The following is a 27,166-nucleotide window of genomic DNA, read 5'->3' as shown; positions in this document are numbered from 1 at the left end:
GAGGATTTCGACGCCTATCATCTTAGAATGTTCTGAAATTGTTTATGTTCTTAGAAACGGATAAGACTAGCATTACTGCAATAATATTTTGTTGAAATATAATTTGATTCCTGTCTTACTCATTGTTAGATTTTGGGGTCCAAATTGGATGTTATGTACTATATTTATGGAATATTATATGAATCCTATAATTTTAAAAGGCTAATTTAGGTGCAATTCAATTAGCTTAATTTCTCATAAATCAAATTATATTTCAACAAAATAACGTTGCAGGAATGCTAATCTTATCTGTTTCTTAATACATAAACGATTTCAGAACAATCTGGGATGGTGGGTGTCATGGCTTGCTGAAATTACATGTAACAACAATGTAGTCCATTCCATTCCCCTCTACTTCCTAGAGTTCAAACAAACACAATTTTTAATTGGCTGAAGGTCAGCCAATAGGTGTGCCCATCAGAATGAGAAGGCAAATACTGAGGTTTATTTTTATGTCTAAAACAAGAGAGATCACAATATTTGATAAAGGGACAAAACCTCCCTTTTCTTTGCTGTAGGCACCAGGCAGCGGATTATAAACGTATCTATCTGGTGAGAACGGATGGAAACAGTAGCCGTCCGTCCCCAGGCCCAGTGCAGCACAGCACAGCGTGGAAGATCAGTTTAAGATAAAGCTGCTTCTCAATCACTGGGAAAGTTTCCATGCATCTAGGGCTATCTCGTAGGACGGGTGCTGTGTGTGTGTACGTCTCTGACGTGTGTGTGTGTGTGTGTGTGTGTGTGAGGGATGGAGGCAGCCATGCCACACAACCTTAAACACTCTCTAAGGGCGGCGTTGCAGCATGTCATGACTGGAAACTTCACACAACCGCTGGCATGGGTCCCTCCATCCGTCACTATATTATCTGGGATCCCTCCAGAGAGAAAGAGAGAGCGTATAGAGAGAGAGAGAATGAGGATAGATGGAGAAACAGAGAGAGAGAGAACGAGGAGAAAGGGACAAACAGAGAGAGAGAGAAGGAGAGAGCGAGAGACAAGGGGGGTGCGTGCTGCTGTGCGAGTGAGATTTAATGAGCATATTTTCCCTGAATCCAATGTTTATCCACTGTAACACCCCCCCCGCTCTCTCCCTCTCTCTAACATCAGTCCATGACAAACTGTCTTTGCTTTTACAAATATCTAGTCCTATCCTGCTATTGTACACTTTTCATGCCCCAGCATAAAACAACTGGCTTGTCGAATCACCTGTGGCACAGAGAGACAGCCAGGTCTGTTCTGAGGGGAGGTGGTGAGAGCGGATGAGAGGTGGGGGTAGGGGCTGTTCTGAATGTCACCTGTATAAAATGTGCCAAATGCAACAGCAACACCAGCGATAACAGAAAGCATTGGGAGCACGCATGCAATTACTGCTGAATCAAAGCAGCAGAGCTTAAAAGAGAGAAAATATTTGGTTGAGAAAAATGTCCCTGGATGCTGAACCATGTCATCAAACAAGGTGGAAATCAATGTGCTGGCTAAATGATAGATGACCACCAGTTGTCCCTCCCTCCCTCCCTCCCTCCCTCCCTCCCTCCCTCCCTCCCTCCCTCCCTCCCTCCCTCCCTCCCTCCCTCCCTCCCTCCCTCCCTCCCTCTCCTCTCCTCTCCCTCTCCTCTCCTTTCCTCTCCTCTCTGTGGCCAGGCTGATCGAGCTCCACAGCATTCTGCCACACATGCAGTGTTACCAGGGAGAGAAGAGAAGAAAGAGAGAAACCTGTCTGACTGAACCTGGATTTGAGGGTCATTTCAAGAACACTACCAGCCAGAGCAGCAGCAGAGACAGACTCCATTTTCAGATCATCCAGATACGGGTCTGTCTGTCTCTGTCTCACTCTCACACACAACAGAGATGGCAAATGGATAGCAATGACAACACCAGGTGGAAGGTCATTCGTAAACAGTGGTGGAATGCTCGCTGCTAAGCACCACGCAGAATGAACTGAATTACATATAGACTACACATTCTGACTGAGTGTCTCGCTCTCTCGGTTCTCCTCTGGCCAAAAACGTACATACGTACACAGCTACAATCCTCTCTCTTCCTTTACATCCAAATGCAGAATGGAGCAGGATTGATATACATGTCTAATCTATTAGAATAGATTTCCATCATACGGTAGAGAGTCTGGCTGGTCATACACAGTCCCCCTTTAAGTAAACAGACATTGAACGATGCACATGTGCAATTGTAAAATACTAAACGCTTCGTTCTCTCCCTCCACACACACACACACACACACACACACACATACACACACACACACGCACACACTCCTAACGATGTGAGCCAGCATGGCCAGGTTCCTTTTCATAACACAACATAATAACACACCACCACAACAGCAGCTATTACTCAGACTAGGGCAACAGCCAGTAGACACACAGAGCAGCACAGCAGCAGGAGCAGTAAAAAGCATTAAAACACCCAGACAGAGTCTCTCTGTTTACTTACAGCATACTCAATGGTTCCTTTGGGTCTCTGGAACGACATGCGTCTGCTGCCCTCCTTCTTCTCTTGACTCTTCTTCTGGCCGGTATCTGAAAGCAAGCGAGGCAAGGTACGCATTACGTTCATGTTCCTCTCTCTCCCCAGCTTGCCTTGTCACAAGCTGCCGTTTCCCAGCCACACGGGTAGACAGCTCATTCGTCAACAGTGAGTGTGCGAGCCAGTCAGCATGCGATGTGAGCGGAGTGGAGCCTCTTTCTCTCTCCCTCTCCTCACAAGCTTTCGCTGCTCTAGCTGTCTCTCCTCCTCTCTCACTCTCCTACTCTCTCTTGTTCCCTCTCTCTCTCTCTCTCTCTCTCTCTCTCTCTCTCTCTCTCTCTCTCTCTCTCTCTGTAGCCCTCCACCACGCAGCACAATGACATGCGTTGATTCCAGTTCACCTTGCCTTCTGCTGCTGGCTCTCCTCTCACAGCAGACACACAGCACCTTGACCTCCATGAGGAACTGAGGAGAGGAGGAGGGGATGGAGCTGGGAGGATTGGGAGGGAGATAGGAGAGAGAGGGGCTGAAGGCAGGAGGCAGGATCTGTGAACTTGGACGAGGGGTGGAGCTGGGGCTGGGGGAGACAGGAGCGGGTCGTGACTTGGGTATTCTATGGGGTATAGGACTGGGGCTTGGGGTATAGGGCTGGATCTGAAATCACAGGGATGGGGCTGGAAGAGAGCAGGGGCCGAGGGCTGGGGGTAGAAGGCTTACGGTAGAGTACAGAGCACATCCTCTCTCTCAGTCGGCTAGGTTCCCCCCATTATGTTCAGTATGCAGGCTATGCAGCAGATCAGATCAGAAGCCTAACACGTCCTTAACTTCTTCTGTTTTTGTCACCGAGCAGCTCGGGTTGAAACACATGAGTCATTCGACATGCAGCCATTCTATTTCTGGGGCTCAGGACTCACTGCACTGAAGAGGGGGAGAGGAAGAGGAGCTGCTTCCGGTGGAGCTGTAGCCATGACTCCACTCAGTATTCACCATGATAGGTAATGTAGTAGGTTTAATGTTTGCAGTCTGTCAAATGCATCATAAAGCCTGAGATAGCTTTGGCGATCAGACGTGCATTGAAGCATTCGGTATGGTGTCTCTGCTGTCTGGTTTGGTTTATTTGACACCCCACTACTACAGTTGTATAACAGCAGTGTATCTGACGTGAAGCTCTGTTACATATTGTTTCAGGTCATAGACATAACACTAATGTGATACCGAAACACTGACGTGGCGGTATGAGGGCTAAGTCAAGAATAAATACCACCGGATTCTAAAACCAAGAGAGGGAGCGGGGAGCGGGGAGGAGGAGAGAGCTACAGAGAGAGAGCTACAGAAAGAGCAGAAAGAAAGATACAGAGAGAAAGAGAGAGGGGGGGAGGAAGAGAGAGCTACAGAGAGAGAGAGAGAGGGAGAGTGGAGGGGAGAGGAGGAAGAGAGAGAGAGCTACAGAGAGAGCAGAAAGAAAGATACAGCGAGCGAGAGTGAGGGAGGGAGGGAAAGGGGAGGGGGAGGAAGAAGAGAGAGCTACAGAGAGAGAGCTGCAGAGAGAGCAGAAAGAAAGATACAGCGAGAGAGAGAGAGAGAGAGAGAGAGAGAGAGAGAGAGAGGGGAGGGGCGAGGGGAGAAGGAGAAAGAGAGAGCTACAGAGAGAGAGCTACAGAAAGAAAGATACAGAGAGAGAGAGAAAGAGAGGGAGTTGGGAGGGGGGAGAAGGAAGAGAGAGCTACAGAGAGAGCTACAGAGAGAGCAGAAAGAAAGATACAGAGAGAGAGGAGAGAGAGAGGAGGAGGAAGATGGAGCTACAGAGAGAGAGAGAGAGAGAGAGAGAGGGAGACAGAGAGGGAGAGGGGAGGGGGAGGAGGAAGAGAGAGCTACACAGAGAGAGAGAGAGAGAGAGAGAGAGAGAGAGAGAGAGAGGGGGGGGGGGGAGGGAGGAAGAGAGAGAGCAGAAAGAGAGATACATTAGAGAGAGACCAGAAAGAGAGGTAGGGGGAGAGACTCAGAGCTCCATTCACAGCAGCAGGGTGTTAGTGAGGGAGAGAATCGTCTAAATTTGAACCTCAACATGGACTGTGATGATGTGCCATCAGAAACACAGCTATTTCTTCACACTGGGAGCAGAGCAGAACCACAACGTTAAACAACAAAGATCATCAGATCTCAGTGGGTCTACACCACAGGAACACATGTTAACTCCTCTTACCCCTTTACAGAGAACCTGTTCACTTCTAGTAAATAGCCTGCTAGATAAACTCTGCTCTTTTCTGCTAGAGCAAGAAAAACATCCTGTACACAATGTTATCCAGTAACAAAAATGGACATTTACAATGAATTTACCAAAATTAGATCTATAGGAGACAATTGATTAAACACTGTCATCACAAATGAAGTTACTCAGTTAATCAAATGTTCTGTTTGTGTGACACGTTGTTGCACACTAAACAACAGCATTGAATACGTATTTGTTTTAATTGTGCAGTGCACACTGCAAATACAAGCGTTGTGTTTTAGAGTATGGTGCGAGATGGCAACTAAGTGAGATGAAAGTCCCAAATAATGTGAGCAACTGTGCCTGGGGCCACAGCCAGTCTCATTAAACTATTATCTCTGCAAAAACAGTGGGTTGTGTAACACCAGATTTCACAGATGTGGGTCAAGGTCATGTTATCTCATTTCATTTGCATCTTTCTCTATCCAAAAGAAGCATAACTAAAGCAACAGCTATACCACCACAGCTGATACACTGTTGCTCTTCATTTCATGAATGGACTTGCGACAGCAGACATCCCACTTTAAATCTGTCATACTTCTGTCATACTTCTGGCTTATTCTTATTCTTATTCTTTAGCACACTATCTCCTCTTACACTGTTTCAGCTGTTCAACCTTTAAAACGTACACAACCGGTCTGGGATAGTTTTTCATTTATTTAAAACTTCAACAATGCCTCATTGTCTACTGAACTTCTGTATTACAGTTGTCATAATATATACTGAGGTATTGTAGTAGGAGAGTTCGTATACTGAGGTATTTTAGTAGGAGAGTTTGTATTAAGAAATATGTAAATATTAGGACGAGCAATGTCGGAGTGACATTGACGAAAATACAGTAGAATACAGTATATACATATGAAATGAGTAAAACAGTATGTAAACATTATTCAAGTGACTAGTGTTCCATTATTAAAGTGACCAGTGGTTCCATGTCTATGTTTATAGGGCAGCAGCCTCTAAGGTGCAGGGTTGTTTAACCAGGTGGAAGCCAGGTAGTGATGGCTATTTAACAGTCAGATGGCCTTGAGATAGAGACTGAAAAACAGCTTCTCGGTCCCAGTTTTGATGCACCTGTACTGACCTCGCCTTCTTGATGATAGCGGGGTGAACAGGCCGTGGCTCGGTTGGTTGATGTCCTTGATGATCTTTTTGGCCTTCCTGTGACATCGGGCGCTGTAGGTGTCATGGAGGGCAGGCAGTGTGTCCCCGGTGATGTGTTGGGCAGACCGCATCACACTCTGGAGAGCCCTGCAGTTGCGGGCGGTGCAGTTGCCGTACCAGGCAGTGATACAGCCCAACAGGATGCTCTCAATTGTGCATCTGTAAAAGTTTGTGAGGGTTTTAGCGGCAATGCCAAATTTCTTCTTCACCACACTGTCTGTGTGGATGGTCCATTTCAGATTTGCAGTGATGTGTTCGCCATGGAACTTAAAGCTTTTCACCTTCTCTAAATGTGACCCGGTCTATGTGGATGGGGGCGTGCTCCCTCTGCTGTCTCCCGAAGTCCACGATCAGCTGCTTGGTTTTGTTGACGTTGAGGGAGAGGTTATTTTCCTGGCACTACTCCGCGAGGGTCCTTGCCTCCCTAGTTGCTGTCTCACAATTGTTGGTAATCAGGCCTACAGCTGTTGTTAGTGTCTTCTATCAAAGTAATCAGACCAATTATTTTACTAAATGTTACTTTGACTATGTTTAACTGCTTTGCTTAAGTAAAACAATTTAAACTTCTCCCACTACTACAAAAATACTGTTAAAGAGTTAAAGCAAGTCCCATAATTGTTCTTCATGGAATATTACAATCTAGTTCAACAACATCATCTTTGGCATTTGAGATAAAAACACAACACTGGTGCTGAGCAGTGTGTGAGTCCGGTCTTGTGACTTACTGATAGGAAGGCTGTATATTTACAGAACAATGGAGGATGGAGAGGTGAAGTGAGGGGGTGGAGAGGAGAGGTGAGGGGAGGTGAGGGGGTTGAGAGGTGGGGTGAGGAGGTGGAGGAGGGGAGGGATGGGTGAGGGGAGAGGTGAGGGGGTTGAGAGGGGAGGTAGGGGGTGGAGAGGAGAGGTGAGGGGTGGAGAGGAGAGAGGAGGTGAGGGGGTGGAGAGGTGAGGTGAGGGGGTGGAGAGGAGAAGTGAGGGGGTGGGGAGGAGAGGTGAGGTGAGGTGAGGGGGTGGAGAGATGAGGTGAGGGGGAGGAGAGGAGAAGTGAGGGGTGGAGAGGGGAGGTCAGGGGTTGGAGAGGAGCGGAGAGGTAAGGGGGTGGAGAGGTGAGGTGAGTGGGTGGAGAGAGGTGAGGGGGTGGAGAGGAGAGGTGAGGGGGTGGAGAGGTGAGTTGAGGGAGAGGTATGGTGAGGAGTTAGAGAGGGGAGGGAGATGGTGGGGTGAGGGGGTGGAGAGGAGAGGTGAGGGGTGGGGTGGAGAGGAGAGGTGAGGGGTGGAGAGCTGAGGTGATGGGTGGAGAGCTGAGGTGAGGAGTTGGAGAGGTGAGGGTTGAGAGGAGAGGGGTGGAGAGGGGAGGGAGGGGGTAGAGAGGGGAGAGAAGGGTCCTACTCACAGTATACTGCCATTCATGTTATTTAGCTAGGTAAGTCATGTAGCTGCTCAGGACAGGGTGTTGAGGGGTGGAGGGCACCGACTGGTAACACTTTACATTAAGTTAACTTCAGTTCTTATACCTGTGTAGTAACACTGTAATTACACCAGTCACAACATGTTGATACCTAGTACCTTACAACAAAAACCTCCTCCTCAGACAGGTTCTGTATGACAGGCCCATTAAAACCCACAAGGAGGCAAACGTAGAACTTACTCCATATACAGTATACAGTTGAAGTCGGAAGTTTACATACACTTAGGTTGGAGTAATTAAAACTAGTTTTTCAACCACTCCACAAATGTCTTGTTTACAAACTATAGTTTTGGCAAGTCGGTTAGGACATCTACTTTGTGCATGACACAAGTCATTTTTCCAACAATTGTTTACAGACATATTATTTCACTTATAATTCACTGTATCACAATTCCAGTGGGTCAGAAGTTTACATACATTAAGTTGACTGTTCCTTCTAACAGCTTGGAAAATTCCAGAAAATGGTGTCATGGTTTTAGAAGCTTCTGATAGGCTAATTGACATAATTTGAGTCAATTGGAGGCATACCTGTGGATGTATTTCAAGGCCTACCTTCAAACTCAGTGCCTCCTTGCTTGACACCATGGGAAAATCAAAAGAAATCACCCAAGACCTCAGAAAAAAATAAGTAGACCTCCACAAGTCTGGGTCAACCTTGCGAGCAATTTCCAAACACCGGAAGGTACCACGTTCATCTGTACAAACAATAGTACGCAAGTATAAACACCATGGAATCATGCAGCCATCATACCGCTCAGGAAGGAGACGTGTTCTGTCTCCTAGAGATGAACGCACTTTGGTGCAAAAAGTGCAAATCAATCCCAGAAAAACAGCAAAGGACCTTCTGAAGATGCTGGAGGAAACAGGTACAAAAGTAACTATATCCACAGTAAACAAGTCCTAAATCGACATAACCTGAAAGGCCGCTCAGCAAGGAAGAAGCCACTGCTCCAAAACCGGCATAAAAAAGCCAGTCTACGGTTTGCAACTGACTTTTTGGAGAAATGTCCTCTGGTCTGATGAAACAAAAATAGAACTGTTTGGCCATAATGACCATCGTTATGTTAGGAGGAAAAAGGGGGAGGCTTGCAAGCCAAAGAACACCCTCCCAAACGTGAAGCGTGGGGGTGGCAGCATCATGTTGTGGGGGGTGCTTTGCTGCAGGAGGGACTGGTGCACTTCATAAAATAGATGTCATCATGAGAAAGGAAAATTATGTGGAAATATTGAAGCAACATCTCAAGACATCAATTAGGAAGTTAAAGCTTGGTCGCAAATGGGTCTTCCAAATGGACAATGACCCCAAGCATACTTCGAAAGTTGTGGAAAAATGGCTTCTTCTCTAGGGTAGGGGGCAGCATTCGGAATTTTGGATGAAAAGCATGTCCAAATTAAACTACCTGCTACTCGGGCCCAGAATATATGATATGCATATAACTAGATTTGGATAGAAAACACTCTAAAGTTTCCGAAACTGTTAAAATAGTGTCTGTTAGTATAACAGAACTGATTTGGCTGTCGAAAACCTGAGAAAAACCCATTCAGGAAGTAGTTTTAAAAAAGTTTTGTAGTTTTCTATTCAATGCCATTACAGTATCCATTGACTTAGGACTCAAATTGCAATTCCTATGCCTTCCACTAGATGTCAACAGTCTTTAGAAATTGTTTCAGGCTTGTATTCTGAAAAATGAGGGAGTAAGAGCAGTCTGAATGAGTGGACCCTGCCGTGTCACAGAGCTTTTTCATGCGCACGACCGAGAGAGTGCCTTTCTTGTTTACCTTTTATATTGACAACATTATGGTCCGGTTTAAATAGTATTGTTTATTTAGGCTAAAAACAACCTGAGGATTGAATATAAACATCGTTTGACATGTTTCTATGAACTTTACGGATACAATTTGGATTTTTTTGTATGCCTGTTTTGACTGAGCCTGTGGATTACTGAAGAAAACGCGCAAACAAAACGGAGGTTTTTGGATATAAAGAGACTTTATTGAACAAAAGGAACATTTATTGAGTAAATTAATGTCTTCTGAGTGCAACCAAATGAAGATCATCAAATGTAAGGGATTAATTTTATCTCTATTTCTGACTTGTGTAACTCTTCTACTTAGCTGGTTACTGTTTGTAATGTAATTTGTCTGCTGGGCTATGTTCTCAAATAATCGTAAGGTATGCTTTCGCCCCAAAGCATTTTTTAAATCTGACACCGTGGTTGGATTCACAAGAAGTTCATCTTTAAACCTATGTAAAATATGTTTGTTTTTCTGAATTTTTATAATGAGTATTTGTGTATATGAATTTGGCGCTCTGCAATCTCACTGGATATTGGCCAGATATGATGCTAGCATACCACATACCCTAGAGAGGTTAAGGACAACAAAATCAAGGCATTGGAGTGGCCATCACAAAGCCCTGAACTCAATCCCATCGAAAATGTGTGGGCAGAACTGAAAAAGCGTGTGCGAGCAAGGAAGCCTATAAACCTGACTCAGTTGCACCAGCTCAGTCAGGAGGAATGGGCCAAAATTCCCCCAACTTCTTGTGGGAAGCTTGTGGAAGGGTACCTGAAATGTTTGACCCAAGTTAAACAATTTAAAGGCAATGCTACCAAATACTAATTGAGTGTATGTAAACTTCTGACCCACTGGGAAGTGAAGAAATAAATAAAAGCTGAAATAAATCGTCTCTACTATTATTCTGACATTTTGTCACGCCCTGACCTTAGCTATCTTTGTTTTCTTTATTATGTTGGTTTGGTCAGAGTGTGACGAGTGTGATATATATGTTTTTGTCTTGTCTAGGGGTTTTTGTAGTCTAGGGGTTTATATGTCTATGGTTGCCTGGATTGGTCTCAATCAGAGGCAGCTGTTTATCATACTCTGGACCTAGTTTTGTCCCATGGAATAAATGTTGTGGATCTTAATGTTTTTCCTCATAATCCTGGACTATCGGACCACCATTTTATTACGTTTGCAATTGCAACAAATAATCTGCTCAGACCCCAACCAAGGAGCATCAAAAGTCGTGCTATAAGTTCACAGACAACACAAAAATGCCTTGATGTCCTTCCAGACTCCCTCTGTCTACCCAAGGACGCCAGAGGACAAAAATAAGTTAACCACCTAACTGAGGAACTCAATTTAACCTTGCGCAATACCCTAGATGCAGTTGCACCCCTAAAAACTAAAAACATTTCTCATAAGAAACTAGCACCCTGGTATACAGAAAATACCCGAGCTCTGAAGCAAGCTTCCAGATAATTGGAACGGAAATGGCGCCACACCAAACTGGAAGTCTTCCGACTAGCTTGGAAAGACAGTACCGTGCAGTATCGAAGAGCCCTTACTGCTGCTCGATCATCATATTTTTCCAACTTAATTGAGGAAAATATGAACAATCCGAAATTCCTTTTTGATACGGTCGCAAAGCTAACTAAAAAACAGCATTCCCCAAGAGAGGATGGCTTTCACTTCAGCAGTAATAAATTCACAAACTTCTTTGAGGAAAAGATCATGATTATTAGAAAGCAAATTACGGACTCCTCTTTAAATCTGCGTATTCCTTCAAAGCTCAGTTGTCCTGAGTCTGCACAACTCTGCCAGGACCTAGGATCAAGAGAGACGCTCAAGTGTTTTAGTACTATATCTCTTGACACAATGATGAAAATAATCATGGCCTCTAAACATTCAAGCTGCATACTGGACCCTATTCCAACTAAACTACTGAAAGAGCTGCTTCCTGTGCTTGGCCCTCCTATGTTGAACATAATAAACGGCTCTCTATCCACCGGATGTGTACCAAACTCACTAAAAGTGGCAGTAATAAAGCCTCTCTTGAAAAAGCCCAACCTTGACCCAGAAAATATAGAAAACTATCGGCCTATATCGAATCTTCCATTTCTCTCAACATTTTTAGAAAAGGTTACTGGGGTCCTCTGGTCCTTGACCAACCAGCAGACAAGGGGCCTTTTCAGTCACTATACATACAGTATTACTGTGGAATGTTCATAAGCACAAGCCCCAGGTATCAAGAACATTGTTATTATATAGTTATTAAGGTTTTTGTGTATATTCCTTCCTCACATTTCTATGTATCTAAAGATTTAATAAAAATTATACATGTGATATCTAAATGTATGTTAAAATGTTAGAAATATTCTCTTAATTATTTCATTTTAAAAAATGGATAAATACTGTATATATAATCTAGCTACTGTATTCAGGAGACAGAAAAAACATGCCTTTTTTTAAACCAATAAATAAATAAATAAATAGTAACTTGATTTACCAACTGAACATTTCACACAAGGCAATAACCCAGGAGCCGATGGAGAGATCATGGTGTGATTAGTCGCCCTGGAGTGAGTGCTAATGAGACAGTCTGGATGGGGTGACACTCACTGAGCCTGTGACAGCATCAGGGTTTGATTTATTGACCTGGAACCAGTGTTAATGACGGGGCAGAGGCAGGATGAAGGGAGGGACTGCTCTGCTCCCCTCTCCTCCCTTTCCTGACACAACACAAAGTGCTGCTCCAGCAACATTTGGTTGTACTGGGTGGTGGCGGTGATGGTGCTGAATGCAGGGGAAAACTGACTGCATAATGCAGAGGGAGAGAAATAGGGAGAAAGAAAGAGAGGGCGAGAGGGTGTTAGCCAAGGGATGTGGGCTGTCGCTGTGTGCTTCCTGTGTGTAGTTTGACAGCTCACTAAGCCAATGCATATTCATTACAATGGTTGATGTGCTGTTTATTGCCCCGTTAAGGGAAGTCAAGGCCATGTCTCACCTTATATACAGTTGAAGTAAGAAGTTTACATACACCTTAGCCAAATACATTTTACTCAGTTTTTCACAATTCCTGACATTTAATCCCAGTAAAAATTCCCTGTCTTAGGTTAGTTAGGATCACCACTTTTTTTTAAGAATGTGAAATGTGTCAAGTTCGTCGTATAGAGGAGACCAAAGCGCTGCGTGATTAGAATACATTCTTCTTTAATGAAAACAAAGAACACTTAAACAAACTATACAAAACAACAAGACACTATATACAATGAGTGCATACACAGGCAACTAACCATAGACAATAACTCACAGATAAACTAAGGAATATGGCTACCTCAATATGGTTCCCAATCAGAGACAACGATAAATCAAATCAAATCAAATGTATTTATATAGCCCATCTTATATCAGCTGATATCTCAAAGTGCTGTACAGAAACCCAGCCTAAAACCCCAAACAGCAAGCAATGCAGGTGTAGAAGCTTGGTGGCTTGGAAAAACTCCCTAGAAAGGCCAAAACCTAGGAAGAAACCTAGAGAGGAACCAGGCTATGAGGGGAGGCCAGTCCTCTTATGGCTGTGCCGGGTGGAGATCATAACAGAACATGGCCAAGATGTTCAAATGTTCATAAATGACCAGCATGATCAAATAATAATAACCTACTCTAGACTCCCAGACCAAAGCTATATTCCCACCAATAACCATAATAGCATACTGCTCAGAATTAAGCAATGTATTTGACATGCACTCTACATAAGTAGGCTACTGTAGAATGCATGTGGACACCGGAACATAACCCTTTATGCCTGTGGATCAATGCTGTAGGAGAAGGAGCTCACCTGTTGATCCTATGGCTCTCTGCATTTCTGACTGCTGCATCTCCAACAACAAGCAACCTCTCAGGTTACAGCCTGAATCAATACCCTGAGGTGAGGAGAAGTGATGAGCTCAGCTAAAAGGAGAACCACAAACTCTGCAGTATCTCTCTCTACTGATCCTCAGTGAGCCAATGTCACTCAGCAGCCAGCCAGGCCTTGGTCAGAAGAAAGTAAGTATCACAAATCGACCACCTCTCCCTAGTCTGCTATCTCCACTGGACTCAACACCATCCTAGCGGAAATCTACCAACTGTACGACATCATCAACCCTCCAACCACAGTCAGCTAAGCTCCCTGTCCACCCACAGCAGTCCACAGAGATCACAGGGGGGAAATCAGTCTTTAAAAGTACCTGTGTGAATAAATATCACACAGGAATGAGAGTTGACAACTTGATGAACCATTTCCCGGGCAGCAAACACCACCCAGACTATTCCATCTCAAATCTCTGACGGCTTTAATGCTAAATCTTTATTGTATACTCTCACCTCACTAAAGCACGCTTTGGCACAACATATTGAAATTGATTTGGTTGTTGCTCAGGTTCATAGGTATTCTGGGTAAACAGTGAACACATCTTTCAATTATGGTTGAGAAGACATTGAGAAGATGCTTGATATGAGTGTTGCTCAGTTAAACAGTCACAGCAGATATTGAGAGGAGGGTCGGTCAGACATTGACCTAACCAGGCTTCGGTTGCTGGCCTGTCAGTTTAGCATTAACTCTAAAAAAGACAAAAACCGATTCCGCTGCCACTGCAACCTCAGCAGAAATCAGTGCGATCCCCTTTTAACATGTCAGGTCAGATGGATGCATCGCTGCAAATGTTGCTTTTCATTGTTGTGAAGGTGTCTACTGTTAGTATCTACAGTTGAAGTCGGAAGTTTACATACACCTTATACACCAAGTACATTTAAACTCAGTTTTTCACAATTCCTGACATTTAATCCTAGTAAAGATTCCCTCTTAGGTCAGTTAAGATCACCACTTTATTTGAAGAATGTGAAATGTCAAAATAATAGTAGAGAGAATGATTTATTTCAGATTTGATTTATTTCATCACATTCCCAGTGGGTCAGAAGTTTGCATACACTCAATTAGTATTTGGTAGCATTGCCTTTAAATTGTTTAACTTGGGTCAAACGTTTCAGGTAGCCTTCCACAAGCTTCCCACAATAAGTTGGGTGAATTTTGGCCCATTCCTCCTGACAAAGCTGGTGTAACTGAGTCAGGTTTGTAGGCCTCCTTGCTCACACATGCTTTTTCAGTTCTGCCCAAAAATGTTCTATAGGATTGAGGTCAGGACTTTGTGGATGGCCACTCCAATACCTTGACTTTGTTGTCCTTAAGCCATTTTGCCACAACTTTGGAAGTATGCTTGGGGTCATTGTCCATTTGGAAGACCCATTTGTGACCAAGCTTTAACTTCCTGACTGATATCTTGAGATGTTGCTTCAATATATCCACATAATTTTCCTTTCTCATGATTCCATCTATTTTATGAAGTGCACCAGTCCCTCCTGCAGCAAAGTACCCCCACAACATGATGCTGCCACCCTCGTGCTTCACGTTTGGGATGGTGTTCTTTGGCTAGCAAGCCTCCCCCTTTTTCCTCCAAACATAACGATGGTCATTTTGGCCAAATAGTTCTATTTTTGTTTCATCAGAACAGAGGACATTTCTCCAAAAAGTATGATCTTTGTCCTCATGTGCAGTTGCTACCGTAGTCTGGCTTTTTAATGGCGTTTTTTGAGCAGTGGCTTCTTCCTTGCTGAGCGGCCTTTCAGGTTATGTCGATGTCGGACTCGTTTTACTGTAGCCAATACAAACTCTGTACTGTAGCCTAAAGCACTGCTGCACATGAGGTCAAAGGTCATTATGCCTGTTTGCATCAAAGCATCATTGCTCACGACGCCATTCAATCACCCTTATAAAGCATCTGTCATGCCTTCATAATGCATTTTTTTGTTGATTTCTGAAATAATCATTGAATGAATCACTGCTTGTTGGGTTATTGTGAGGACACTTTGGGGCTAAACCAGTGAAGCATTACAAAATCTTCAATCGGATTTGCTATCTGTACATGCCTAACCAGCGAGGCTCAAAATAAATATGGAAATATTTTTGCCCTAAATGCGTTTCAATGTCAGTTGCTATTGTTAGTGAAGTTATTTTCCTCCATCCCAATAAATCCATAATGAGACCTATACTCCTAGAAAGATGAAATCAAAAACCAATATGATATAGGCCTAACAACTCTTATGCACAAAGACAGACACCATCCATCACCATCACAGTATATCAAAATTAAACGTTCCACACAATTGGTTGTAAAAAAAAAATCCACCATTATGAAAAAGACATCCAATTATGTGAAGGCCTATTCCAGACCTGGGTTCAAATACTATTTGAAATCATACCCAATACTTTAGCTGTGCTTGACTGAGTTTGCCTGTTGCTATAGAACCATTAGAACCATCCCCAGTCCTCACCCACATGGCACGCCAGGCAAGCTAAAATAAATGCTCAAAATGTTTGAAAGATTTCAAATAGTATTATAAACATTGGTGTAGTACAGCTGAGATGTGTGTGTGTGTGTGGCTGTGTACTGTAGCTGAGAAAGGTGGGCTCTGTAGCAGTCAGCAGGATAATAGTTTGGTCTAATTAGGACAGAGATTAATAAGATGCATGCTCTGCTGCTCATTGTACCTTCCCGGGAAACCAAATGCCACTGAGGCCAGTTCATTAACAGTCGCTCTAATTCTCCCTAGTGCAGACAGTGTGTGTGTGTGTCTGTATGTGTGTTACTTACTGTGTGTGTGTGTTTGTGTTTGTGTGTGTGTGGCTGCAGACATTGACCCTGCTAAGAGGAGAGAGGCAGGTAGTCAGGCCTGAGACGAGCCCCTCAGTAGCCTTCTGTCCCATCTGTGATGAATGAGCAGGCTAGGACCCTTACATGAACTGGTGTTCGAGGTCAAGGAAGCATTGGCCAACTGACGAGGGAACTGCTCAGAGCTGTGTGAGTGTGTGTGTGTTAAACTGGGCAATTCATGTAGTAGTATGCATTACCATAGGCTTGAAGATTGAGTTACACCAGTTCTGTTGTGAACAATGACAGAGTGCAGAATAGTGTCCACTTTTAAATGCCTGAATTGGAGATGTGTATCACAATAATGTTGTCTGTTAAAACTAACCTTCAATCAAACCACACAATCCTTCGTTTCTCAGGTGAAGTTATAAGGTAATGCAGATTTGTATTAAGGTATTTGTAAGCAATAGCATTTGAAACAATGCATTTTGGTACATTGAATTGAATTGGTTTATATTACAGACTGTGCCTTTAAGAAGCCTGTGCCTTTAAGAAGCCTGTGCCTTTAAGAAGCCTGTGCCTTTAAGAAGCCTGTGCCTTTAAGAAGCCTGTGCCTTTAAGAAGCCTGTGCCTTTAAGAAGCCTGTGCCTTTAAGAAGCCTGTGCCTTTAAGAAGCCTGTGCCTTTAAGAAGCCTGTGCCTTTAAGAAGCCAGTGCCTTTAAGAAGCCTGTGCCTTTAAGAAGCCTGTGCCTTTAAGAAGCCTGTGCCTTTAAGAAGCCTGTGCCTTTAAGAAGCCTGTGCCTTTAAGAAGCCTGTGCCTTTAAGAAGCCTGTGCCTTTAAGAAGCCTGTGCCTTTAAGAAGCCTGTGCCTTTAAGAAGCCTGTGCCTTTAAGAAGCCTGTGCAGGGAAATGTGTAAACTTCACCGTCCAACACGTGACTGTGTTGCAACTTCTTCACCGTATGCCAACTCTATTGAAAATGTACTGTAGGTTGTTAAAAAAATATATATATAAAAAATAAACAAACACTGACTGACTTCATCTACGGTAGTCTGAACTCTGAAACATTACACATTATACATTGAACAAGTTCGGCTCCAAGTCTATACTCACACCTGTGTTAATGTTGATAATGTTGTCGTGCACAGGTCCAGAGTGTTCTGCGGAAGAGCCATCGGAATTCCCCCGAGTCGAGGCAGGCCAGATTCTATTCGACAGCGCGACCCTGACAGACAGAATGTAGTCCATACTGTAGAACTCGTACGAATATCACAACATGGATGCACCTTAGTTATCACTAACAACCGTTTAAAAAGAAGCCATTTCTGATATCACTGTCATAACGCAATCGCGATAAGATCTAGATAAAAGTCTTTCAAAAGTGTAATGCAGTGAAACCAGCGCACTTCAGCAGATGCAGAAATAGGAACTGAAACAACTGAACAACTTCCCCGATGACGTGACTGTCTGGCGTCAAGCAGTGCCCCGCACTCACTGCAGTCAATGGATACATATTATTGATAAACAATTCCAGAGAAAACGATGGAAGTTGTGAAAAAACACATGATCATAACGTGCATTATGTAGCTACAACATCCAACCTATGCAATGAATACATGTTTATTGTTATACATTGTTATAGGGCATTGTTATATTGTTTATATTCTAATATTTAGCCTATGCCTTGGCCTTGAGGTGCGAAGTCCATTATCAAGATGGTTATTTAGTTCTTATAAATGAGTGACTGTATCCCTGAATGTGAGAGTCCAACAGCCAAGATGTCTGAACCTTTATGTCATGGTGTGTACTCGCCCTGATGGGCTTCAGTTTCACCCCTATCTGCCTGTTTCCCCTCAATTGCTGCAACTTGCAAGTCTTTACTTAAAGATGACATGCATGACAATCATGGGAACTGAACAAATCTCACTCTCATCTTAATAACATTGTATTCAATTGAGGAAAGCACACAGCCAGGCAGCCACTCCACTTACTATAAGTGTCCCACCATACAGCATAAGGCCAGGGACTCATACTATTACTGCGACATATAAGTGTCTCTTCAGACACCAAGGGAAGAAGATATGGCATTTGGAATGGGTCAATGTGTGTGGAACAGTGAAGAACCCAACAGACCAGGACAAGGTGTAATAATTGGGGAGCAGAATTAGAAACTGGAAACAGCCCAATGCATTATTCATCAGCAGAGATATGGTAAGAAATGAAAGAGAGAAAAATATATTAGCTTTAAAAACCTGAACTGGAAATAAAAGTCATGTAAACTAATGAATAGATACAATGGCCGTGTTCTCCAAGGTAAGACATATGTTGTGCTCCATCTGCTGGTTACAGTGAAAAGTGCAGACTGGTTTATAAATCACCTACTATTTTTAGGGTTACATGGATGGGTGACAGATTAACTCTAAATTGTGACAAAGCAATAGGTCAACATGGGCACATCCAGAGCCATATAAACAGAGTCAGGCAGAGTCTGGCCCCTCTCAAGGTTTCCTCCTATTTCTAAGGAAGTGTTTTGGTACTTTACTTTACAACAAGTTAAAAGCATTGTAAATGCAGGCTTTTGGTAATGTGTAGTCTGTTGTGAAAGACTAAAATAGAAGGCCAGTGTTCACAAGAGATTTGGGTCAGGGTTGCCGAGATTAAGTAAACTGTTACCATTGATTTGTAACAGTACCACAGAGTCCATTTGGCTTCCTCTCTGTCTGGCCCTGTTTTATAAACACACGTTGCAACAAATGATTTGACAGACTGATTGATGAACTCTCAGTCAATAACACTGGTAAAGTTCCAAGTACCAAGGTGAACATGATGATGGATGAGGCTGCCTACAGTATGAGCTCTTAGTTGAGGGATTACAACTTGCTTTCTGCTCTATAGTGACCTTGAACACCATCCCTGTCTGGGCCCCTGGGATGCTTGGCCCGGGGCAGGGTTGTTGTGATGGGTTTGGGACAGACCACCACCTGGGGCTTGTTGCTCTGTAATATATAGCTACGAAAGCTGTAAAGCTGCCCAGAGCAGTCATCAAATCATCCATTACTTCCATACAGAGGGGGGTTGGGTTTCCTCCCTGAGCTCTGTCTATTGCAGCCTAATAGGGGAAGAATTAGATACACTCTCACCATACCATCTAGCTCTGCTCCAGGGCATTAGTGTGCATTCCTCCTCTAGTTAGTGGACGAACGTGCACTAACGACCTGGACCATAGCTACGTACCATCCAGAAGCCCGACTGAACTGTAACACAGTCTGCTTATTCAGCCCTGTTTAGTTTTCCCACCTGACTACTCTAAAGGCTGTGTAATTAAGCTACTGTGTAATTTGAGTCATTTATGAAACATCCAGAGGCATTAAATAAAATGAGCCTTATTGAGTGAAGAGATTAAAGTGTCGTTCGGTTTCAAACAACATTAAGTTTGGGTGTTTAATGTGTCTCTCCTTTCACTTTAACGACATTAAGGTGGGTTGTATCTGATTAAACGAGTCATCTACTGCCATTCTATCCATTCTAATGGGACCTTAGAGTTTATTCTAACTTCTGTCATTTGGTTATTAGCTCATCATATTAACAACTGTTATACATTATATAAATGTATCGGATTGTAAGAATCTCTAGTTAAGAGGACCAGCTACGGTTTGTATTGGTAACTACTTGTCTCTCTGATCCCAAGCAATCTCTTCATTACCAAACACAACACAACTTGTTGTACAGGGATCCATGCACAGAGGATCTAGTGTTACCAGTTGCCTCTGTAAGCCCTAGCCTAACATGCTGTGTGTGTGTGTGTGTGTGTGTTTTGTGTGTGAGAGAGGCTTTGTCATCGTCAAAGAGTGGTGCTGAGGCTGGACAGAGTGTTCATCTCACCAGTTTCCAGTGAGAGCCAGGTAGGCTGGCTGTATAATCCCCAGAAGAGGAAGGATTTCACTATGAAACAACAAACAACAAGCCCACAGGCAGCTTCCCCGTCAAGCGTCTGGTTACATAACCTGTTCACAACACATTGTGAAAGCACACACACAGATGCACATGCAAGCATGTACACACAGACACAGACATACAGACACACACAGATGCACATGCAAGCATGTACACATAGACACAGACACAGACACAGACACACACAGACATCTGTGCATTTCTCAACAACATAAATCCAGTAAAAAACAGAAAAATAAAATAACTCATGCAATACAGATACACCTGCTGGCAAACACACACAACCCGCGTTTCACTGTGTAATAATTGAGAGATGGACTGAAATAAGTGTTATAAACTAGACTCCTAGTTTATAACTAGATAGAATATGAATAGAGAGTGCTTGGAAATTAAGATGCCATTCCTCAGTACTCCTTCGAGCAGTATGTTCCATACAACTGTCACGTTCGTTATAAGGATAGGACCAAGGCGCAGCGTGGTATGCGTACATTCTTCTTTATTTAAAGAATGAACACTGAACAAACTACCAAAATAACACAACGAAACGTGAAGCTATACAAACGAGTGCTGACAGGCAACTACACATAGACAAGATCCCCAAAAACACCAAAGGGAAATGGCTACCTAAACCCTAGACAATAAAAAACTGGCGTTCCCACCCTAGTCACACCCTGACCTAACCAAAATATAAAGAAAACAGAGATATCTCAGGTCAGGGCGTGACAACAACTGTCTTTGGGGTCTTCGAAAAGCACTATATACAGTCGGAAGTTTACATACACTTAGGTTGGAGTCATTAAAACTAATTTTTCAACCACTCCACAAATTTCTTGTTTACAAACTATAGTTTTGGCAAGTCAGTTAGGACATCTACTTTGTGCATGACACAAGCCATTTTTCCAACAATTGTTTACAGACAGATTATTTCACTTATAATTCACTGTATCACAATTCCAATGGGTCAGAAGTTTACATACACTAAGTTGACTGTGCCTTTAAACAGCTTGGAAAATACCAGAAAATGATGTCATGGTTTTAGAAGCTTCTGATAGGCTAATTGACATCATTTGAGTCAATTGGAGGTGTACCTGTGGATGTATTTCAAGGCCTACCTTCAAACTTAGTGCCTCTTTGCTTGACATCATGGGAAAATCTTTCCAAATGCCTGAAGGTACCACGTTCATCTGTACAAACAATAGCACACAAGTATAAACACCATGGGACCATGCAGCCGTCGTACCTCTCAGGAAGGAGAAGCATTCTGTCTCCTAGAGATGAACGTACTTTGGCGCGAAAAGTGCAAATCAATCCCAGAACAACAGCAAAGGACCTTGTGAAGATGCTGGAGGTAACAGGTACAAAAGTAACTATATCCACAGTAAAACGAGTCCTATATCGACATAACCTGAAAGGCCGCTCAGCAAGGAAGAAGCCACTGCTCCAAAATCGTCATAAAAAAGCTAGACTACAGTTTGCAACTGCACATGGGGACAAAGATTGTACTTTTTTGGAGAAATGTCCTCTGGTCTGATGAAACAAAAATAAAACTGTTTGGCCATAATGACCATTGTTATGTTTGGAGTAAAACGGGGGAGGCTTGCAAGCCAAAGAACACCCTCCCAACCGTGAAGCACGAGGGTGGCAGCATCATGTTGTGGGGGTGCTTTGCTGCAGGAGGTACTGGTGCACTTCCAGGAGGGACTGGTGCATACTTCCAAAGTTGTGGCAAAATGGCTTAAGGACAACAAAGTCAAGGTATTGGAGTGGCCATCCACAAAGCCCTGACCTCAATCCTATAGAAAATTTGTGGGCAGAACTGAAAAAGCGTGTGCGAGCAAGGAGGCCTACAAACCTGACTCAGTTACACCAGCTCAGTCAGGAGGAATGGGCCAAAATTCACCCAACTTATTGTGGGAAGCTTGTGGAAGGCTACCCGAAACATTTGTCCCAAGATAAACTATTTAAAGGCAATGCTACCAAATACTAATTGAGTGTATGCAAACTTCTGACCCACTGGGAATGTGATTAAATAAATAAAAGCTGAAATAAATCATTCTCTCTTCTATTATTGTCACGAATATCACCGAAGGTGGCTCCCCTTCCCGTTCGGGTGGCGCTCGGCAGTTGTCGTCGCCGGTTGTTCTGAAAGAGCTGCAAAACCTGTACCCGTACAAATCAGCTGGGCTTGACAATCTGGACCCCCTATTTCTGAAACTATCCGCCGCCATTGTCGCAACCCCTATTACCAGCCTGTTCAACCTCTCTTTCATATCGTCTGAGATCCCCAAGGATTGGAAAGCTGCCGCAGTCATCCCCCTCTTCAAAGGTGGAGACACCCTGGACCCAAACTGTTACAGACCTATATCAATCCTGCCCTGCCTATCTAAGGTCTTCGAAAGCCAAGTCAACAAACAGGTCACTGACCATCTCGAATCCCACCGTACCTTCTCCGCTGTGCAATCTGGTTTCCGAGCCGGTCACGGGTGCACCTCAGCCACACTCAAGGTACTAAACGATATCATAACCGCCATCGATAAAAGACAGTACTGTGCAGCCGTCTTCATTGACCTTGCCAAGGCTTTCGACTCTGTCAATCACCATATTCTTATCGGCAGACTCAGTAGCCTCGGTTTTTCGGATGACTGCCTTGCCTGGTTCACCAATTACTTTGCAGACAGAGTTCAGTGTGTCAAATCGGAGGGCATGCTGTCCGGTCCTCTGGCAGTCTCTATGGGGGTGCCACAGGGTTCAATTCTCGGGCCGACTCTTTTCTCTGTATATATCAATGATGTTGCTCTTGCTGCGGGCGATTCCCTGATCCACCTCTACGCAGACGACACCATTCTATATACTTTCGGCCCGTCATTGGACACTGTGCTATCTAACCTCCAAACAAGCTTCAATGCCATACAACACTCCTTCCGTGGCCTCCAACTGCTCTTAAACGCTAGTAAAACCAAATGCATGCTTTTCAACCGATCGCTGCCTGCACCCGCATGCCCGACTAGCATCACCACCCTGGATGGTTCCGACCTTGAATATGTGGACATCTATAAGTACCTAGGTGTCTGGCTAGACTGCAAACTCTCCTTCCAGACTCATATCAAACATCTCCAATCGAAAATCAAATCAAGAGTCGGCTTTCTATTCCGCAACAAAGCCTCCTTCACTCACGCCGCCAAGCTTACCCTAGTAAAACTGACTATCCTACCGATCCTCGACTTCGGCGATGTCATCTACAAAATGGCTTCCAACACTCTACTCAGCAAACTGGATGCAGTCTATCACAGTGCCATCCGTTTTGCCACTAAAGCACCTTATACCACCCACCACTGCGACTTGTATGCTCTAGTCGGCTGGCCCTCGTTACATATTCGTCGCCAGACCCACTGGCTCCAGGTCATCTACAAGTCCATGCTAGGTAAAGCTCCGCCTTATCTCAGTTCACTGGTCACGATGGCAACACCCATCCGTAGCACGCGCTCCAGCAGGTGTATCTCACTGATCATCCCTAAAGCCAACACCTAATTTGGCCGCCTTTCGTTCCAGTACTCTGCTGCCTGTGACTGGAACGAATTGCAAAATCGCTGAAGTTGGAGACTTTTATCTCCCTCACCAACTTCAAACATCAGCTATCTGAGCAGCTAACCGATCGCTGCAGCTGTACATAGTCTATTGGTAAATAGCCCACCCATTTTCACCTACCTCATCCCCATACTGTTTTTATTTATTTACTTTTCTGCTCTTTTGCACACCAATATCTCTACCTGTACATGACCATCTGATCATTTATCACTCCAGTGTTAATCTGCAAAATTGTAATTATTCGCCTACCTCCTCATGCCTTTTGCACACATTGTATATAGACTCCCCCCTTTGTTTTCTACTGTGTTATTGACTTGTTAATTGTTTATTCCATGTGTAACTCTGTGTTGTCTGCTCACACTGCTATGCTTTATCTTGGCCAGGTCGCAGTTGCAAATGAGAACTTGTTCTCAACTAGCCTACCTGGTTAAATAAAGGTGAAATAAATAAGCTAGCTGCCACCAAAGGTGGCTCCCCTTCCCGTTCGGGTGGCGCTCGGCGGTTGTCGTCGCCGGTCTACTAGCTGCCACCGAAGGTGGCTCCCCTTCCCGTTCGGGTGGCGCTCTGCGGTTGTCGTCGCCGGTCTACTAGCTGCCACCGAAGGTGGCTCCCCTTCCCTTTCGGGTGGCGCTCGGCGGTTGTCGTCGCCGGTCTACTAGCTGCCACCAAAGGTGGCTCCCCTTCCCGTTCGGGTGGCGCTCGGCGGTTGTCGTCGCCGGTCTACTAGCTGCCACCAAAGGTGGCTCCCCTTCCCGTTCGGGTGGCGCTCGGCGGTTGTCGTCGCCGGTCTACTAGCTGCCACCAAAGGTGGCTCCCCTTCCCGTTCGGGTGGCGCTCGGCGGTTGTCGTCGCCGGTCTACTAGCTGCCACCAAAGGTGGCTCCCCTTCCCGTTCGGGTGGCGCTCGGCGGTTGTCGTCGCCGGTCTACTAGCTGCCACCAAAGGTGGCTCCCCTTCCCGTTCGGTTGGCGCTCGGCGGTTGTCGCCGGTCTACTAGCTGCCACCGATCCTTTTTCCCTTTTTGTTTGGTTTTGTCTATTTATTTTCACATGTTCCTTGTTAGTGTTTTTGGGTTGGTGTTATTTAAGTTTGATTAGCCCGCTTGTGTTTGTGCGGGCTTGTTTCTGTTAATTAAGGTGTTCGTTATTGTGGGTTTTCCGCTGTCTGGTTTGATACCAGTGTATATGTTAGGTGGAGTGTGTTACGCCTGTGTTTCGGCATCACCTATTTGTACATTTTGTTGGTTGGACATTAAAGCGTGGTTTTTCCCGTATCTTTGGCTCTGCGCCTGACTCCGTGTAACGGATGTGAAACGGCTAGCTTAGTTAGCGGTGCGCGCTAAATAGCGTTTCAATCGGTGACGTCACTTGCTCTGAGACCTTGAAGAAGTGGTTCCCCTTGCTCTGCAAGGGCCGTGGCTTTTGTGGAGTGATGGGTAACGATGCTTCGTGGGTGACTGTTGTTGATGTGTGCAGAGGGTCCCTGGTTCGTGCCCGGGTATGGGCGAGGGGACGGTCTAAAGTTATACTGTTACATCCGCACCCACTCACTCTTTGGACGTTACAACTATTCTGACAATCCACATTCTTAAAATAAAGTGGTGATCCTAATTGACCTAAGACAGTGCATTTTTACTAAGATTAAATGTCAGGAATTGTGAAAAACTGAGTTTAAATGTATTTCGCTAAGGTGCATGTAAACTTCCGATTTCAACTGTACATACATGTTATTACAATTGAATAACAGAGGGAGGCCAGTTAAAAGAGTGTTACAACTAGGATGATGTGAGAGACAAAGACTGTTTACTGTGGTTAGCACTAGGATGATGTGAGAGAGACAAAGACTGTTTACTGTGGTTAGCACTAGGATGATGTGAGAGAGACAAAGACTGTTTACTGTGGTTAGCACTAGGATGATGTGAGAGAGAAAAAGACTGTTTACTGTGGTTAGCACTAGGATGATGTGATAGAGTCAAAGACTGTTTACTGTGGTTAGCACTAGGATGATGTGAGAGAGACAAAGACTCTTTACTGTGGTTGATGCAAAGACTGTTTAGGATGATGATGTGAGAGAGACAAAGACTGTTTACTGTGGTTAGCACTAGGATGATGTGAGAGAGTCAAATACTGTTTACTGTGGCTAGCACTAGGATGATGTGAGAGAGACAAAGACTGTTTACTGTGGTTAGCACTAGGATGATGTGAGAGAGACAAAGACTGTTTACTGTGGTTAGCACTAGGATGATGTGAGAGAGACAAAGACTCTTTACTGTGGTTAGCACTAGGATGATGTGAGAGACAGACTGTTTACTGTGGTTAGCACTAGGATGATGTGAGAGAGACAAAGACTGTTTACTGTGGTTAGCACTAGGATGATGTGAGAGACAAGACTGTTTACTGTGGTTAGCACTAGGATGATGTGAGAGACAAGACTGTTTACTGTAGTTAGCACTAGGATGATGTGAGAGACAAAGACTGTTTACTGTGGTTAGCACTAGGATGATGTGAGAGACAAGACTGTTTACTGTAGTTAGCACTAGGATGATGTGAGAGACAAAGACTGTTTACTGTAGTTAGCACTAGGATGATGTGAGAGACAAAGACTGTTTACTGTGGTTAGCACTAGGATGATGTGAGAGACAAAGACTGTTTACTGTGGTTAGCACTAGGATGATGTGAGAGACAAAGACTGTTTACTGTGGTTAGCACTAGGATGATGTGAGAGAGACAAAGACTGTTTACTGTGGTTAGCACTAGGATGATGTGATAGAGTCAAAGACTGTTTACTGTGGTTAGCACTAGGATGATGTGAGAGAGACAAAGACTCTTTACTGTGGTTAGCACTAGGATGATGTGAGAGACAAAGACTGTTTACTGTGGTTAGCACTAGGATGATGTGAGAGAGACAAAGACTGTTTACTGTGGTTAGCACTAGGATGATGTGAGAGAGTCAAATACTGTTTACTGTGGCTAGCACTAGGATGATGTGAGAGAGACAAAGACTGTTTACTGTGGTTAGCACTAGGATGATGTGAGAGAGACAAAGACTGTTTACTGTGGTTAGCACTGATGGATGATGTGAGTTAGCACTAGGATGAAAGACAGACTGTTTACTGTGGTTAGCACTAGGATGATGTGAGAGAGACAAAGACTGTTTACTGTGGTTAGCACTAGGATGATGTGAGAGACAAGACTGTTTACTGTGGTTAGCACTAGGATGATGTGAGAGACAAGACTGTTTACTGTAGTTGATGCACTGTGGTTAGCACTAGGATGATGTGAGAGACAAGACTGTTTACTGTGCACTAGGATGATGTGAGAGACAAAGACTGTTTACTGTAGTTAGCACTAGGATGATGTGAGAGACAAAGACTGTTTACTGTGGTTAGCACTAGGATGATGTGAGAGACAAAGACTGTTTACTGTGGTTAGCACTAGGATGATGTGAGAGACAAAGACTGTTTACTGTGGTTAGCACTAGGATGATGTGAGAGAGACAAAGACTGTTTACTGTAGTTAGCACTAGGATGATGTGAGAGACAAAGACTGTTTACTGTGGTTAGCACCAGGAGTCTCTCAGAGAGACAGGCAGGCATCGGTCTTCACAATGGCTGCAGTCACAGGTGGAACTGGGCCTGTCACACAACACCTCCTTCTCTCCTCCTCTCCGGTACATCTCTTCATCGGGAAAGTATATCTTTCTCTCCAGCCCCTCAAAAGCTGTCAACAAC

The 27,166-nt window shown here is 44.1% G+C and overlaps 1 protein-coding gene across 9 annotated transcripts in view; it reads right to left on the bottom strand.

The window, feature by feature from the left end:
- Positions 1-27,166, bottom strand: part of LOC112222798 (oxidation resistance protein 1) — a 199,010-nt gene that overhangs the window by 47,736 nt on the left and 124,108 nt on the right. For 6 of the 9 annotated variants that reach the window (XM_042304791.1, XM_042304789.1, XM_042304792.1 and 3 more), the window contains one exon: positions 2,491-2,576. In XM_042304791.1, the coding sequence (XP_042160725.1) occupies positions 2,491-2,576 (86 nt within the window). Of the gene's footprint in view, positions 1-2,490; positions 2,577-5,876; positions 5,930-17,013; positions 17,340-27,166 lie in introns of those variants that run through there. The other 3 variants (XM_024385574.2, XM_024385579.2, XM_024385578.2) reach the window with 3 other exon arrangements.

The sequence above is a fragment of the Oncorhynchus tshawytscha genome, linkage group LG23 (assembly GCF_018296145.1).
Source record: "Oncorhynchus tshawytscha isolate Ot180627B linkage group LG23, Otsh_v2.0, whole genome shotgun sequence".
Lineage (NCBI taxonomy): Eukaryota > Metazoa > Chordata > Actinopteri > Salmoniformes > Salmonidae > Oncorhynchus > Oncorhynchus tshawytscha.
The sequence above is the reverse complement of the archived record's forward strand: the minus strand, read 5'-3'. Positions and strand labels throughout refer to the sequence as shown.